The 17,401-nt window shown below is 44.4% G+C and overlaps 1 protein-coding gene across 4 annotated transcripts; it reads left to right on the top strand.

Moving 5' to 3' along the window:
• Window positions 1–1,618: 1,618 nt before the first annotated feature.
• On the top strand, window positions 1,619–17,001 carry LOC133059812 (butyrophilin subfamily 2 member A1-like). 4 transcript variants are annotated; one of them, XM_061147395.1, is made up of 8 exons: window positions 1,619–1,856; window positions 2,152–2,446; window positions 3,227–3,574; window positions 6,533–6,814; window positions 8,341–8,562; window positions 8,959–8,979; window positions 9,079–9,105; window positions 9,334–9,468. In XM_061147395.1, exons 2-8 carry the CDS (start codon window positions 2,356–2,358, stop codon window positions 9,336–9,338), a joined length of 996 nt encoding a protein of 331 aa, XP_061003378.1. In that variant the 5' UTR covers window positions 1,619–1,856; window positions 2,152–2,355; the 3' UTR covers window positions 9,339–9,468. The 4 variants fall into 4 exon arrangements, with proteins under 4 accessions (XP_061003378.1, XP_061003377.1, XP_061003376.1 ...); XM_061147394.1 differs by lacking the exon at window positions 9,334–9,468 and adding an exon at window positions 11,145–17,001 and having other exon boundaries at window positions 1,620–1,856; window positions 2,399–2,446; XM_061147393.1 differs by lacking the exon at window positions 9,334–9,468 and adding an exon at window positions 11,145–17,001 and having other exon boundaries at window positions 1,620–1,856; window positions 2,319–2,446.
• Window positions 17,002–17,401: the final 400 nt, after the last annotated feature.

Raw genomic sequence — 17,401 nt, 5'->3', positions numbered from 1 at the left:
ATGGGTCTCACTGGGCTAAAATCAAAGTGGCTGCAGACTGTATACCTTTCTGGAGGCTCTAGGAAAGAATCTGTTTCCTTGCTCATTCAAATTGTTGGCAGAATTTAGTTTCTTGCAGTTGTAGGACTGAGGTGGTCATTTCTTGCTGGCTGTCAGCCAAGGGCTCTTGCCTGCTTCTGGAGGCTCCCACATTCCCTACCTCCTGGTCCTCTTCCTCCATCTTCAAAGTAGTAATGGCAGAATGAATCCCTCCCCATCTTGGAATCCACCCTGGATCTTCTTCCACGGAATCTCTTTGACTCTCCTGCTTCTTCCCATTTTTTTTTTTTTTCTCTTTGTTTTTTTCTCTTTTCGACAAACCCTTGTGTCGAGGGCTTTCTTCCCATTTTTAAAGAATTTATGTAATTAGATTGTGTCCATCCAGATAATCCAAGATAATCTTCCTATGAACCTAGGATAATCTCTCTACTTTAAGACCCATAACTTTAATTACAACCTGTAAGGTTCTCTTTTTGCCATATAATGTGTCATGCTAACTGCTAAGTCACTTCAGTCGTGTCCAACTCTGTGTGACCCCATAGACGGCGACCCACCAGGCTCCCGTCCCTGGGATTCTCCAGGCAAGAATACTAGAGTGGGTTGCCATTTCCTTCTCCAATGCATGAAAGTGAAAAATGAAAGTGAAGTTGCTTAGCCATGTCCGACTCTTAGCGACCCCCATGGACTGCAGCCTACCAGGCTCCTCCATTCATGGGATTTTCCAGGCAAGAGTACTGGAGTGGGGTGCCATTGCTTTCTCCGATAATGTGTCATAATCAGAGGTTATAAAGATTATGGTGTGAACTCTTCAGCCTAGCACACATAGCCATGGCCTCGCTCATTCTGAAGGAAGTCTCTATTCTGTATATGCTAAGGGCCTCCATGACTGGAGATTCATTCCTGTGACTCAACCAGAGTAACTCTTATTGGAAATTTAATCTGTAGTTCTTCATTCAATTACTAGACCCAGGTATGTATGTAAGTATCCCTTTGCAGAAAAGATGACTCTCCCTGTTGATGATGTCTGGTGAAATTTCTACTGATCTCATCTCTTAGTTCGGGTTCCCCAAATCTGACTCTGAGTCGAGGACTTTGGGTCAGGTTGTCTGTTTGAGATGTAATCCCAGGAAACGAAAGTTCGAAAATAAATAAAAAGAGAAAGTCAACTAAAAGAAGAATGACATAAAGGGTACATTAATCAGTTGGTTGTCATGTGGCAGTGGGGCTCCATCCCATCCGTCCAGCACCAAGAAACATGTGAAACTGAGATGTGTTATGCTGACATCATCACCTGCGCCCACCCCAACCACTGAACAGACACACACATGAATGCGGAGGCCTCTCCTGGTGATTACAAGCAACGCCAAAATCCTTGGGGAAATCTCAAGGCTCCAAAAGAAAAAGGAAAGTATCACGCTTCTGAAAAAAAGAAAAAGAAATTATTAAAAGGCTCTGCACAGCTCTAAGATTTCAATTCCTAAACTGTTTCTGTGTGTTCTGCCCAGTAACTGGTGAGAAAGCAAGCTCAGGGATGCCATTGGCTGGCTGACCCACAGTCGGCTCTGAATCATTCACTGTAAATCTTGTGACTTTGTGATCACCAGGTGGACCGGGACCCGGGACCAGGTGGACCGGGACCCGGGGCCCGCAAGCCCCACGCCGCCACTAACAGGAGGCGAAGAAAAGTTTTTTTTTTTCCGCCTTCCGGAGGGTGGTGAATGTACCCATGGGCGGGTTTAGGGGAAAGAGGGACAGCCAGAAGATCATTATTTGAGCGGAGGGAGGAGAAAAGAAAACGCAGAAGTTAATTCTAAAAGGTAAGAAGGGGAGGGGATGCGCGACCGCTCGGGGTGGGGCAGAGGTTGGGAGGCGGTAGATGGAAGGAACAAAACCCAATAAGGGGAAAGGCGGGGACCCCGGGAGGGGAGGCTTCCGGGGGCGAGGGTGGGCTTATCTTGGCGTGTAGCCTGAATCGCTGGGAGGAGAAAAGGGAGGGAGGGTTTGAAAGAGTATCAAGTGACGTCTGAAGAAACTCAACTCTGGCTGGAAAAGTGAGCCGGGGAGACGGGAAAACTGCCTTCCAGATCGCTGTATTGTTGACATTCCATGCAGTGTTTAAAGGATCAATCTATCGGAAAATACCTGAACCGGGAGTCCAAGGGGGCGGCCCAAGACAGAAGCTGGGGCGCTGATGATACCAACACGGGTTACAGGAAAGTATGACCTAGATCAGAACTATGGTGCCAAGTCTCCTTGGCTGATTCTCCACATCTCTCTAGGTTTCCCGTCGCTGCCTCTCCGGGTGACTCCTCTTGGATGCTTATGGAGCCAGTTGCGTCTCTGTATTTTTCCCTGCCAGGCTTCCTTCTCTTCTTCCACCTCCTCAGCTCCTTTGCACCGGTCTCAGGTAGGGGTGTACGCCACTAACTCCTATCAACTTCTCAGAAAGGAAAATCAACACTTAAGTCTGCAAAGGGTAAAGAGGGGCTGCAGTTGTGCTCACTCACCCTTTCATTCTGCACACAGTCATCAAATGGATCACAGTCATCAGATGGATCCCAGCACACTCCAGTAGCAATCCAGTGAGAGCCAGAAAGGCAAGCTGCATATGTAACTTAAAAATCCTTAGTAGCTACATTTTTAAAAGGAAAGGAAAACCAACCGATGAAACAAACTTTCATAAAACATTTTAACTCCAAATAACCAAAGTATTATTATTTAAAATTTTAATTAATGTAAAATATGAACAATGAGATGTTTGACTTTTGTATTCGAAATTTTCAAAATTGTGTGTATTTTACATTACAGCACATGCCAATTGGGACTAGCTAGTGGCAATCACACTGGACAGCTAGAGTTGATATCCTATACTGCAGGCATTGTGCTGCTTTGGGAAACAAGAAAACCTCTGTGAGCTCAGGGTTCATGAGGGGTGATCAGCGTAGGCTTCTCAATGTGTTGTTCATGAAGCATTAGTACCCCCGATAGACACCCCTACTAGGAGTTGTTTGTTTTTTTTTTTTTAACTACCGACCAGCCACATCCCTTGGCCCCCAGAATCCTCAATCCAGGAAGCCCCTGTGGCCTTAGGGAGAACATGTCTGTCCCCTGAAACACCCAGTTCCTTTCCTATCTCAGAGAGTTGATGGCTGGTGCCCTTGTCTGATTCTACTGCGTTGTGTAACAGTCCAGTTTACTGTCCTGGGACCAGCTGATCCAATCCTGACCATGGTGGGAGAAGACGCCACGTTACGCTGCCACCTGTCACCTGAGAAAAACGCCGAGGACATGGAGGTGCGGTGGTTCCGGACACAGTTTTCCCCTGCGGTGTTCGTGTACAAGGGCAGGCGGGAGAGAACAGAGGAGCAGATGGAGGAATACCGGGGAAGAACAACTTTTGTGAGCGAAGCTATCAGCAAGGGGAGCGTGGGGCTGATCATACACAACGTCACCGCCCACGAAAATGGGATCTACCGCTGTTATTTCCAAGAAGGCAGATCTTACGACGAGGCCATCGTGCTCCTGACAGTGGCAGGTACGCGCTTTCGTTTCGTGAGGCTGCTTTTTCACAGCCTGACTCTTCGGGAAAGTTTTTCTCCTCACTCCAGGCCCCCTGCAGTTCAGGGGCTTTTGGACCTAGAATTCCCTGTAAACAGAGAGGGTGGCTTTTCCCTCCTCAAGGACTCACTGAATGGGTTTGCTCTGCTACTGTGGGTGTCGGCTCTTGAGACACACACAGCTGTCATCTTGAGCAGGGGCGAATGATTAATCCCTACAGATTATCCTTATGCCTACTTCTGAGAAACCTCTAAGCATATTTCTCAGTAACATGTTTTAGAATTGGACATTTTTATTGTTAAATAGAATTTGTTGTTTAGTCTGTGTGTTGTGTCCAACTCCTTGTGACCCCATGAGCTATGGCCCGCCAGGCTTCTCTGTCCATGGGATTTCCAAGGCAAGAATACTGGAGTGCGTTGCTATTTCCTTCTCCAGGGGACCTTCCCAACCCAGGGATCAAACCTGCATCTCCTGAATTGCAGGTAGATTCTTTATCACTGAACCACTTTGGGAAGGCCCATTAAACAGAGTACTCATGCAGAAAAGCTCGTAGAACTTTAACGTATAGATTACTGAATTTTTATGAGCTACAACCACTCCTCATATCAACAAGTAAGATACTGCCTTCTACTGACTGTGTCAGTTTGCTAGGGCTGCCGTGACGAAAGGCCACGGACTGGGTGGCTTAAATAACAGAAATGTGTTTTCTCACAGTTCTGGAGGTTGTTAAGTCCAAGATCAAGCTGTCAACAGGTTTGGTTTCTCCTGCAGCCTCTGTCCTTGGCCTGCAGGTGGCTACCTTCTTGCTGGGTCCTCACCTGGTCTTCTGGGTCCTAATGTGGCCTTTGCTCTATGGGAGTGCATTTCTTGTAACCCTGTGTTTCCTAATCTCTTTTTATAAGGACACCAGCAGATTGGATCAGGACCCACCCTAACAGCCTCATATTGACTTAATTACCTCTTTAAAAGCCCTGTCTCCAAATACAGTCATGTTCTATGGGACTGGAGGTTAGGGATTCAGCATAAAAATTTTGTAGGGACACAGTTCAATCCATAATGTGCCGCTTTTCAAAATCCCCAGCTGAGACAGGTTCCTAGGAGTAAAAGTGCTGTATAATGAGAAATATTTATCTTCATCCTTAATAGATACTACGCATTTGTTTTGCAATGTGTTTGTACCAGTATACACTCTCACCAATCATATAGGATGCTCCACACTTTTTTCATTAAGTCCAAAGAGAAGTTTTTCACATGTGACTTCAATCTATTTTTTCTTTCTGGTAATTTATTTTCTATGACTATGAGGATCAAACACCATTCTTGACACTTTTCACTTCCTCTCCCTTCCCTGCATTTTGCCTTGGGACATATCACCATCTTACATAGTATGCATTTTACTTATTTATCCAGATTATTATGTCTCTTCCACTAAAATGTAGTTTTCATAAAGGGTTGTTCTCTTTTTTGTTCTTGCTGTATCCACATCTTTAGAACTGAACCTGGAGCTTAACAGATGCTCAGTAAATATTATTGAAGGAATAAATGAATCTACTCCATAAAGCTGTAAGTGGTCATCACGTCATACCTGAGCTATCTCTATTCTAAGCCTGAGATCTATTTTATTTTTCACCTTTCCCCATGAGCCTCTTACCAGTCCATGCTTTTAATCATCTTTGACATATGCTTTAGTCAGGATCATTGAGCTTATGCTCTGGTCCAAGCAGCCCTCAAATCTTAGTAGGTTAAATCAACAAAAATCTATTTCTGACACATGAAGTATATCCTTCATGAGTCTGGTGGGGCTCTACTTCATACAGACCTGCCTGGAACTTTATGGTTCACCTTGGCAGAGGGAAAGAGAGCTTGGCAAATTACGGTAAACATGACCCTGGCCTGGCCTACCCCGCTCTCAGTTGAGTCGTTGTACAATTTTTTGTTTGTTTTACTGTTTTTTGGGTTTGGTTAATTGGCTGGCTGGTTTTGTCCTTAGATCTGTTGTCTCATACTTGCCCTTACTGAAACCCCCTGAAGCGTTTCGTAGAATTTCTTCCCAAGTTGCTGAATTCTTTTGAATCTTATCCCACTTCAGAGTTTCCGTGCCAGCCTTTCATTCTGCAACTAGTTGTTTTTTTTTTATTTTCCATCTTGAAAAGATCAAATTGAGGAAGAATCAGTAAGACTTAAGTGAGGTTTAAGTTTGTCTTTTGTATAATTTGTGGAAGGTAAATATCTCTGAATTGGGGCATAAGGCCTGGCTTTGCACGCTAGCTCTGTCAATTCTTCTAAAAACCAACACCTCCTTATGATTATCAGATAGCTGTGGCAATATGAAGCCCTAAACCAGGAAAAGAGAGACAGTGCCTTGAAGTCAAAAAGTTTCTTAAAATTCTGCCAGCCTGGTAAGTTTCTGTCCTTATTATATTGAGCTAAAACTTCAAAAAGCCAGAGCTGCTGAGAAGTCCTCTCAGGGCAGAAAGTAAAAGCCTAGACCTGTTTGTTTCTGATCAGAGTGGACACACCCACCCAGAAGTGAGAAAATTAAAATCTCTAGCTGAATGAATCAGTCAACATTTATTAGGAGGCAGATAGATGCTTGCTCATGTGATGGAGTCCGTAGAGAGAGCCCAAAGAAGAGTGCAATGTAAGCATTTCCCCTCTTAGAGATCTCACAATTTTTTTTGCACATGTTCGCCTCCTGGTGTTCAAAATCAAGGTTTTCTTCCTTCCTTTTTTGCTTACTGTCTTCTTTCTTCCTTCTTTCATCCCTCCCTCTTTCTCCCTTCATAGAAGAGAGTGCATGGAATGTGCCTAATCGTTTTTTTCTGGACACCAGCCTCTCGCTTTCTCACCTCTTCATCATTAAGAGGTGCTCTCCTAAGACACTTTGGCTAAGACAGCATTACCTCTTTCACTGAGCCCTGGTCTCTCTCCCCAGGCCTGGGCTCGAAACCTGTTATTGAAATGAAGGGCCACGAGGATGGAGGCATCCGGCTGGAATGTACATCTGCAGGGTGGTACCCAAAGCCCCGTGCTGTGTGGAGGGACCCTCATGGTGAGACCATGCCCCCCCTGGAAGAGGCTTACACTGTGAGTGCAGATGGGCTCTTCCTGGTCACCATGGCTGTGATCATCAGGGACCATTCGGTGAGGAACATGTCCTGCTCTGTCAACAACACCCTGCTCAACCAGGAGAAGGAAACTGTGATTTTCATTCCAGGTTAGTTCCCCGCTCTCTAGAGGCTCATTTCTTTCTTTCTTTCTTTTTTTTTCCCCTGGAGGCTCATTTCATCGAGGCAGGATGCTCAGCAGACAGATTGGAGCCCAGCAGGGGATGGGGAGGTAGGGCCATGGGGTAGAAGGATCCTGAGCCCTGAAGAGCTGGAAGCTACAGCTGAACTGAGGCCCCTCCTTGTCCTAAGAGGAAAATCAAGTGGTCTCAAAACACAGGGGTAGGAAGCCTCCTTAAGGATAAATCTGATAGTTGTTTGATTTTTTTCTTTTTTTCTCCTCTTTCATGGTCCTTATCCTGCAGCAATTTTCAAACATTTAGAACAGTCCTAAAACAATGGACGATGGTGTGGGTGGGTGGTGTCTGCTGAAGCCCTCCGTTCCTCCCCATGAGATTTCCCAAGGGACAGTGCTGAAGAAAGTCTGTCTATAGACATTCATAAATGCATTAAAGAAGTACTAAACAAGTATCTCCTACGTTCAAGGTACTGTTCTCGAAATCGAAGATAAATCAGTGAACAACATACAAGAAGATGCCTGCCCTCATGGGTCTCACATTCTAGAACACCAGAGGACAATAAGTGAAATCATTAATTAAAACAAGGAGTGAAGTAATTAAACTGTGGACTGTATCAGATAGTGATAAGCATTGTAGAAAAATATTAGGGAGTAAGGTGATAGGGAGTGTTAGGGATGTGCGTGCATGTGTGGTTAGTCGCTTCACTCATCTCCGACTCTGTGACCCTATGGACTTTAGCCTATAAGGCATTGTAATTGTAAATGGAATGATCTGGGAAGGCTTCAGGGGAAAGGTGGCCACTGAGGAAGTGAGGAGTGAGCCATGCGCAGATGTTTGAGGACTGAACAAGCCAGATGGCAGGAACAACATAGACAAAGGGCTGAGGCAGGAGCTTATCTGACAGTTTGCAAAGACCCCCTAAGACACAGATATGATTGGAATGAATTGGGCCAGGGAGAATTGGAGGAGATGAATCCAGAGAGGCCATGGATCTGGATCATATGGCGCAGTGTAGGCCACAAGTGAACTTTGGCTTTTAGTCTCAATGAGATAGAAAACATTGCAAGGTTTTGAACAAAGAAATAACGTGATCTCACTTAGGCTGCTGTGCTGAGGACAGATAGCAGAAGGGCAGAAGGTATGGACAGAAACAGGGAGGAGGGTACTGTAATGTTCCAGGCAAGAAGAGATGGTGACTTAGATCACATGGTGGCTGTGCTGATTCTATATGGCTGGTTAGCTTTTAGTCAGCCTGGTCCCACCCATGGTGATTCAAGGTGTTACTTGCTTTTTTGTCTGCTGAGCCCCCAATCCTGGCAATCACTGTGGGGTGAGCCAGTGCAGAGTCGAAGTTTCTTTCCCTCCCTGGGGTTTCTCAGAGAGAAGCTGGTGGAGCAGGGGCCTGAAAGAGCTCTTCAGATCTGTGCTGAGGGGCTCTCATTCTGGAGCTCCTTTTTCTCAAAATCCTAAATGGAATTTTGGGGCTCCCTTTTCAGAATCCTTTATTCCCAGAACATCTCCCTGGATGGTGGCCCTGGCTGTCATCCTGCCCTCTCTGCTTCTCCTCATTGCTGGGAGCATCTATCTCATCAAGAAACTCCAGCTGGAAAAAAAGATTCTGTCCATGCAAAAAGAGGCTGAAAATGAAGAGAAAGAAATTGCACGTAAGGAACTGAAGAAAGAACGTGAGGAAAAAGAGAAAGAACTCCAAACAAAAGGTAAAAGAGTAGGAGGACAGTTCACTGTCATAAAGGACACAACTCGGACAGCTAAAAGCCTGGGAAACAGAGAGGGCATGAATAAAAGCAGCAGCAAGGGCTTGGAACTCTCACATCCTAGTAATGAATCCCTCAGACCTGACTTTCTTCCACTCTGCAAATGCTGCATCCATTCACCTGCCCTATGTTGTTGAACAAAAGCAAATCTAAATAAGTACTGATAGTATCTAGCCACCTGATCATATATCATTTCTGGTATCTTGACAGTTCTCTAGGCAGTGGGGGAGGAGGATGGTGGTATTCATAGAAAAGATCAACTTTTCATTATTTAAGACAATCTCAGATTTTCTTAGTTCTTCTCTTAAAGACATTCATTTGTTTCTATTTCTTTTTCAGAGCAACTTCAAGAAGAATTGCGTAAGTTTAGCATTTCCTGAACTCCTCCCTGAATGATTTGAATTCTGCTCGGTTAGCCATTATCTCATGAAGTTCGTCTCTCTGCCTGTCCCATTGCAGGATGGAGAAGAAGCCTCTTACATGCGGGTGAGCGCCTCTAACATTCCCTGAGATCCTGAGCTTTCTCCCCACCAGGCAGCCAACAGGATACATTAGAGGAGCAAGGGGGCCCAAGCCTGGCTGGAGAAGCGGGAGCCTGGGATCAGTGCATTAGCAGGATCCCACCCAGTGCTGGATTCTATCTCTGCTGTCAGGGATACTCCATAGGTCTTAACCAATTCTATAGTTTACTTCTGACCATCCTATCCTTTTTAGAATAATTTCATCCATGATCCGGAGAAGGCAATGGCACCCTACTCCAGTACTCTTTCCTGGAAAATCCCATGGATGGAGGAGCCTGGTAGACTGCAGTCCATGGGGTCACTACGAGTTGGACACGACTGAGCAAGGTCACTTTCACTTTTCACTTTCATGCATTGGAGAAGGAAATGGCAACCCACTCCAGTGTTCTTGCCTGGAGAATCCCAGGGACAGGGGAGCCTGGTGGGCTGCCGTCTATGGGATTGCACAGAGTCAGACACCACTGAAGCAACTTAGCCGCAGCAGCAGCATCCATGATCACCAAAGGTCTACCATACACAGTGAGTGAGGGAAGTCGCTCAGTCGTATCCGACTCTGCGATCCCTTGGGCATAGCCCGCCAGGCTCCTCTGTCCGTGGAATTTTCCAGGCAAGAATACTGGAGTGGGTTGCCATTTCCTTCTTCAGGGGATCTTCCTGACCCAGAGATCGAACCCGGGTCTCCTGCATTGCAAGCAGATTCTTTACTGTCTGAGCCACCAAGGACGCATAAACACTGAAGCTGCCAAAACCCAGAAAACCAAACATAGAAGAGCCCCCCAAAAGTTACATTTTAGTAGCCGTTGTTCTCTGAGTCCTGATTAATTTGAAAGAAGACGATACTGGCTTAGCTGCCTCTAATGTGGGAGATGGTATATAGACTACACAGTGGAAGAGCCATGTGTGGGAAAGGCAATGAACTTCCCAGGCCTGGCTCGGGGGTGTGTAGAGGCCAGAAATGCCTTCCTGCTCCAAGAGAGCACTGATATTCTGTGTATAGGGGAGGGGTTGTGAGCAAGAGGGAAAGCACAGGGTCCAATGACCTGGTCCCAGTGAGCACTTTTGAGTTTTATGATTTGTCACCTTCTGCTCAGGAGCATCAAAGAATACAGCCTTTGCTGGATCCCACAGCACTCAGACGTTTCCTCTTTCAAATTTCAAAATTATCACCGTCAGACATATAAATTTGGAGAAAGAAGAAAATCACTTTAACACAATTGTTTTGTATTAGATGTAGACTGACTAATAGTAACTGCCCAAAAGTAACTGCAGAGATGGCTGCAGAATGTCAGGGGTCTGAAACATTTCTTATATCCGGACAGGTCATAACTGTAGTCATCACACCTATATTATTAAAGCAAAATGGATGGATATAGTTTCCCCTACCTTTTGCCATACTTACGTCTCAGGCAGCAGGATGATTTTGGGGGACATTATCTTCCTTTTTTAGCCTCTGAAGGGTGCTCTTGTTAGTCATTTAAATCAGTTGTCCGTGGGTTAAACCAGTAGGACACAGAGGACCACGTAGGGACCCTTTATCACCCTTATCTGTATAGGGAAAAATTGGCCTTATTTGCTTAATTGGGGGAGGGGAAGAGGATGGATCCTCTTTGCTAGTTTAAGCCAAGTGGGAAATTTTATTCTAACTCGAGCCCCAGAGATCATATATCTTGAATAGAAAAGCTGACAGATCTGAAAACTTTGAAAGTGGGAGCCATTCATTTCAGCTCATTGGCTGAATTTTCTGTATTTCTTAGAGCCCCAGTCCTCCTCTACCTGAGGCAGCCCTCTTGCCACTCAAGAGAGAGGAGTGCAGACTCAGTAATTCAGTTCTATCTGTGAGCTCCCTGGGATCTGGGGTCAAGGGGCTTTCATGGAAAAGGCTGTTACCCAGGGGATCTTCCCTATGCTTTCTGGGATCTCTCAGGGGACCAGGAGTCAGGTCCTGGTCTCAGGATCTCACAGTCTTGTGAGATCCCAGGCCTAAATCTGAGATTTCCTCTGCAGCTGATGTGGTCCTGGACCCAGACACCTCTCATCCCGAGCTCTTCCTGTCAGAGGACCGGAGAAGTGTGAGAAGGGGCCCTTCCAGGCAGAGCGTGCCTGACAACCCGGAGAGATTCGACTGTCGGCCTTGTGTCCTGGGCCTGGAGAGCTACTCCTCAGGGAGACATTACTGGGAGGTAGAAGTCAAAAACGTGATGGTGTGGGCTGTGGGGGTTTGTAGAGACAATGTTGAGAGGAAAGGGGAGGCCCTCCTGGTTCCTCAGAATGGCTTCTGGACCCTGGAGATGTTTGAGAACCAATACCGCGCCCTCTCCTCTCCAGAGAAGATTCTCCCCCTGAAAGGGCACCTTCACCGGGTGGGCGTCTTCCTGGACTACGAAGCTGGAGATGTGTCCTTCTATAACATGATGGACAGGTCACACATCTACACATGTCCACGTTCACCCTTCTCTGGGCCCCTGAGGCCCTTCTTCAGGCTGGGTTCCGATGACAGCGCCCTCTTTATCTGTCCATCGTTTAGAGGGGCCCAAGGGGTCACAGTGCCTGAGGGGGGCCTGGTCCTTCACAGGGCAAAGACCCACCACAACCGCCAGTTCCCTGGTCTCACAGCCAGGTAGGGAAACTCAGGCCACCTCTACGACAGCACCGCCTGGAGGAATACCACCCTCCTTCCTTCTGGTCACAGGAGAATCTCCCCCGGGGTTCCCCTAGACATGTCTTCAAGCCCCAGAGCATGTGTCTCCCTCATTAGGCTATTGCTTTAGTAGCTTGTTGCATGTAACCATGGGGCAGGGGCCAGTCTCAGGCTCACTAAGTACTGCCACATGGCTCCCAACCAACAAGTAAGTGTGAGAAAGTGACAGCAGAGAACCAGCTGCTTTAACACTGGATGACGCATTCAGCCCGAGACTGGAATTGACATCAGGTATTGCGGATCTGGGGATTCCCTAATAGCTCAGTTGGTAAAGAATCCACCCGCAATGAGGGAGACCTGGGTTTGATCCTGGGGTTGGGAAAATCCCCTGGAGAAGGGAAAGGCTACCCACTGCAGTATTCTTGGACTTCCCTTATGGCTCAGCCGGTAAAGAATCCACCCGCAATGCGGGAGATCTGGGTTTGATCCTGGGGTTGGGAAAATCCCCTGGAGAAGGGAAAGGCTACCCACTCCAGTATTCTGGCCTGGAGAATTCCATGGACTGTAAAGTCCATGGGGTCACAAAGAGTCAGACACGACTGAGCGACTTGCACTTGCACTTTCACTGTGGATCTGGGGCAAGGACAACGGGACATACTGGATGTAAGAAGGGCAGGGAGCCAGGAATGGAGGTCAGAGATGGAGGAAGTAAGACAGAAGGTCCACCCCCAGGATTTCCAGAGCACACAGTAAAGCTCCACAGGCCTAGATTCAGGATGATCTAGGATGAAGGAGGATGAAGGACAAGAATGCATCTGGGCCTGGCCTGGCCTGGCCTGGCTCAGGTGTCCCTACAATAAACAAGGAGTCAGTACTTTGTTATTGGGTGTGGCCTAAGGTTTAAGGTCCCAGATGAGCAGATAAGCGTTGGACCAAGTGGGTCTCAAAGTTCAGGTTCAGTGAGGAGAGCAGTGCTTTCCAGCTTTTTGGCCTCAGGATGCATTTAGACACATAAAAAATTATTGAGGACAGAAAAGTGCTTTTGCTCATTTGGGTTATATCTATCAGTATATGTGGCATTAAAGATTAAACTGAGAACTTTTTAAATGTATTTATTAACATATTAAAAAAAGGATCAAGTCAATTATAGGTTAAAAAGAAAAACATGTTTCAGGAATGATCACTATATGTTGTTTCCAATGTAAAATAAAGTTTATTGAGAAGTGTGGTATTTTTTTATGTTTTTGCAAGTCTAATGTCTGGCTCCTAGAAGGTAGCTAGATCCTCATCATCTGCCTCTGTATTCAATGCTGGAATCTCAGGTCATGGAGGCTCTAGAAAGCATTATCTACACTAGTGAGAGAATGAGAGGAAAAATGATAAATAATAGCTTAGTATTATTATTATGGAGCAGTATTAACTTTGTAGACTCAAAATGTAACAGAGATTGCCCCCCCAAAAATCTGTAAAACATCCTTTGAGAACCAGGATAGAGGATCCTGGAATTGAGTCAGGCATTTAAAATTATGACATAAATGGGAGTATTTTGGACTTTATGTAATTTAGTCATCCAATTGTAAAACCTGGCTGAAAAATTTAAAAGATTCTTAAAAAGTTCAAAATTGTATTACTGCAGTTCCTATAGTAAACAAGGCGTCACGATGGACACGTTCTAGAAAAAAATCTGGAACATTGAACTTGGTGATTTGTTGAGATGGAAAACTGGTTTATTAATGTGCGTGTGTTTTATTTTTGGTACTGTTGACATGATAACATTTGAGCAGTTTTAACTAAAAGCACCAGACTGCGAGTCAGGAAACAAGTGCTACTAATACCTGCCTGTATTAATCTTAGAAAAGTTACAGCTTTTCAGTGTTTTGGCATTCCATAAAATAAGACTTTGAGTGGGTTTGCATATCTTTTAGTATAGTTTGCAAAACACTTTTATTCATTCAGTATCCTTGCTTTCTCATAAGAAATATACTGATCCCCATTTCACAGTGAAACAGTGTTGTCTAGCAAGTTAAAGTGATTTTTGTCATTGTTTAAGGAAAATAGAGTTTTCATTCATACTTTAAAAAAAAATTGTCTCATCTTTAAGGCACCTTCTAAACATAAAATTTAGATGTTTTAAGTGTTTACTGAAACTAAACATGAACCCAATGCTCTGCTAATCACTGTACAAAATAGCATAGAGCTCAGCTCCCAGCTTCCTTTACTCAATCTTTCATTCATATATTTACTTATTCATTCACTCTCAAGAAATTTATCACCTTTAATGTATTGACCATGTGCAGTCTGTTGTGCCATGAAGGAAATAAATAAACAGGATGATATTATAGAGAGGAATGGGTGGGAGCTGAGGAGGGCTACTTTAGATAGAAAATTAGATGGTAAAGTTAAGGAGGGCTTCCTGAAGGAAGTGATGGGTCTTCTGAGACTTGAGGACTAAGATAGATTCCCAAGTGGCAGGAATATTGTGCCTACGGGCCCCAAAGCAGAAATAAACTAACTAGTTAAAGAACATAACCCCCTACTGTCAGAGCAAAGACTGAGAATGGGACAAACAAGTAGAAAGGAACAACAGGAAATAGGTAGAAAGCAGACAGACTATCTGGAGCCTCATAGCAAAGTGCTGAGAATCAAACTGAAGCAGAATCTTACTGAAAAACAAAGCTCAAGTGAACAGAAAATGTCTAGAGTCACCCGAGTGACAATCCTCTTCCTAAAAGGATTACTTTTTTTTTTTTTTTGGCCACACTGCACAGCTTGCAAAGCACAGAGTCCTAACCACTGGACCATCAGGGAGGTACCCGATTACTCATTCTTAACAGCATGGGAATTACATTTTCCAGAATTTCCTTCTTCCTGGATTTGGGGCCTGGCAGGGAGGTGGAGTAGAGTATGGAGAAAAGGGGAATGGCCCCCAGGGACTTTGCCCTTTCGTTGGGGTCACGAGTTGAGCCCGGTATAATGATCCCAGCACCCTCAGTGGCTGAGAGCCACAGTGTCTGTGACTCCCATCTGCACCCTCAGTGGCTGAGAGCCACAGTGTCTGTGACTCCCATCTGCCCTCTTGGCTCTGACTGTGACTTGGATTCAGCCCCAAGAGGAGATTCAACCCCAAAATGTCGGGTAACTCCAGACATTTTCTGTTCAGATTCAGAGAATTCTGAATCAAGACCTTCTAGTGGAAGTTTTTCAGATTTTTGGCATCTTAGTTTAATTAAAGAGAAACTTAAAAAAAAATGAATATTGAAGTAATAGTTGATTAACAATGTTGTGATCGTTTCAGCTGTACAGCAAAGTGATTCAATGATGCATATCAAGGAGAGACTTTAATCTTTCACCTCAGATGGACTGGGAGTTATCATCAGTGATTATTGGGTAATAGTTTCCTCAGTGGTTAATCCTGTGCCCCTTTGATCCTCGTGTGGAGGACAGTGGGCTGGGCCAAGGAGGGAGGTGCGATGGGGAGATTGGAAGTTAGGTCTTCTTGGCACATCCTACCATTATTAGAAGTTTTCTCAGCTTAAGAGAAAGTGAAACTTACATATCCCTGGACACATGGAGAGCTTTCCTTAATCACATAACTATTTACACAGGCTTGACAGGAAACAGCCAGGCACATTGCTGCCAGGCTGGTTCACAGGATCATTCCTTTTTCTCCCCAGTCTCCCTGATGCTTGGCTCTAAATCAACACTTTCATACCATAAAACAGAAGGTATGTGTATAATTATCCCAGACTTTTTAATTACAGTTACTATTAATGATCAAGCTTAGAAGACTTTGATATTAGAGACATAAAAAATCTGACACAACGTATATGTACAATTATCAGTAAATAAGCTAATATTTATAATCCAAGCAGTCTCTTGGGACTATGAATCAGCACACATGCAGCTTATTCTTATATCCATCTAACAATCATTGACTGTTGGCCATGAGCCAAGCACTGTCTAGGCTTTGATGAAAATAACAGTAATTAAGACAGGTGTCATGCATGGAGTATTGTCAACCAGGGAGCACACCCAAGCTCCAGTGGCTGTACTTTCTACTGACCTTTCATTATGTAGCCTTGACTGATTGAATCATGGACCACATAGTGATTGAACTCCTTCTCCGGCCCTTCTCTCTTCCTGAGTCAAGCTCAACACAAAAAGCTCAAATCCTCAATCCCGTTGGCACATGATTGGCCTTTCTGTTTTGCTGACTCACCATCTCATTAGAATAAACTCTCAGGTTCAGTCCAGTGAGCTCAGCAGGACTAACACAACACTCTTAATACTCAGGAAATTCCAAGGATTTAGGTTATTTCCCAGGAGATCAGACAAAGGCCAGACCTCTTACTACACAGTTTGAAAAAACAATATCAAGGGGAAAGGACTAGGGTGCAGTTGGATTTGGGCTACTACCAGAATAGAAAGATCAGAGCTGCCAAAGGATGGTAGGGAAAATAGTGGACAGGCCAGAGAAATAGGGAGAGCCAATTCAGCAGGGACTCTTGAGGTAGCAAAAGGAGTTTGTGTTTTCTTCTAACTATAATTGGAAACTATTATTGTAAACAAGGAAGTAACAGAACAATTTCTGTTAATTCCCTGGTGGTCCAGTGATTAGGTTTCTGCATTTTCACTGCTGAAGAGGAGTTCAATTCGAGGCGGGCAAAATAAGATCACTGCAGGGTGAGGCAAAACAGAAAGAAAGAAAAAGAAAAGAAAGAATTTCCTTTTAAAAGAGAAAAATAGAAAAATTTGAAGATGTTATACTATGAACTTGATGTTAGAGAAATGGGTAGCCTCCAGAAGCTAGTGCTAGGCACACTATTCCAGAACATAGCACCTTGGCATATAGAATATCTTAAGATGAAGGCGTCTAAGAAAATTGCAGGAGGAAGGCACCTGCCTCTCACCTTTTTTTCCCTGAAAGCAGAAATATAAATCTCACATATGAAAGGTAACTTCCCTGTACCAGGTAGCAAGAAGATGTCTTTATCACCAAGGGGAAGGCTATATAAACAAACCTGTTATTTCTTCACAATTTACTTCACAATTGACCCTTACCCTGAACCCCTTTGTCTCATCAATTCCTCACTATTGTTTCTTTGCCTAAAATGGATTGAAACTTCCTGCTCTGGCCACTTCTTCAGGTCTTCAATCTCTTGTGAGTTCTCTCAAGTAACACATGTAAACATTCAATAAATTTGTATGCTTTTCTCCTGTTAACTTGTCTCTGTCAGTTTAATTTTCACAGCCAGGGATCCTCAGAGAGTTGATTTTTATTTTTTATTAAAAAAATTTTTAATGTGTATTTGCTGTACAATATTATATGTTATAGGTGTAGAATATAGTGAGTCACAATTTGTAAAGGTTATAGTCCATTTAGTTATTGTAAACTATTGTAAACTACTATATCCTTGTAGTTTATCTTACACCCTACCCCTGTATTGCCCCTCCTTGAAGGTTGCTTTTTAATATACCACTGCACTTCTAGGAACAAATTTCTACACTGGGTACTTATTGCTAAGTAACAAATCACCCTAAACATTACTGGCTTAAAATAACACTCAGTTGTTATTATTCATATGTCAAGGTGTCAGCTGAGTGTGGCTAATCTAGTCCTCAA

Source organism: Dama dama, chromosome 7 (assembly GCF_033118175.1).
Source record: "Dama dama isolate Ldn47 chromosome 7, ASM3311817v1, whole genome shotgun sequence".
Classification (NCBI taxonomy): domain Eukaryota; kingdom Metazoa; phylum Chordata; class Mammalia; order Artiodactyla; family Cervidae; genus Dama; species Dama dama.
This window is presented reverse-complemented; position numbering and strand designations above follow the sequence as displayed.

Bases quoted from the DNA above. Each gene is read 5' to 3' on its own strand.
- LOC133059812 (XM_061147393.1), top strand. From the start codon at position 2,356: ATGCTTATGGAGCCAGTTGCGTCTCTGTATTTTTCCCTGCCAGGCTTC. The intron at 6,815-8,340 runs GTTAGTTCCCCG...CTCCCTTTTCAG, and splicing joins AACTGTGATTTTCATTCCAG to AATCCTTTATTCCCAGAACA. The intron at 8,563-8,958 runs GTAAAAGAGTAG...TTTCTTTTTCAG, and splicing joins GAAAGAACTCCAAACAAAAG to AGCAACTTCAAGAAGAATTG.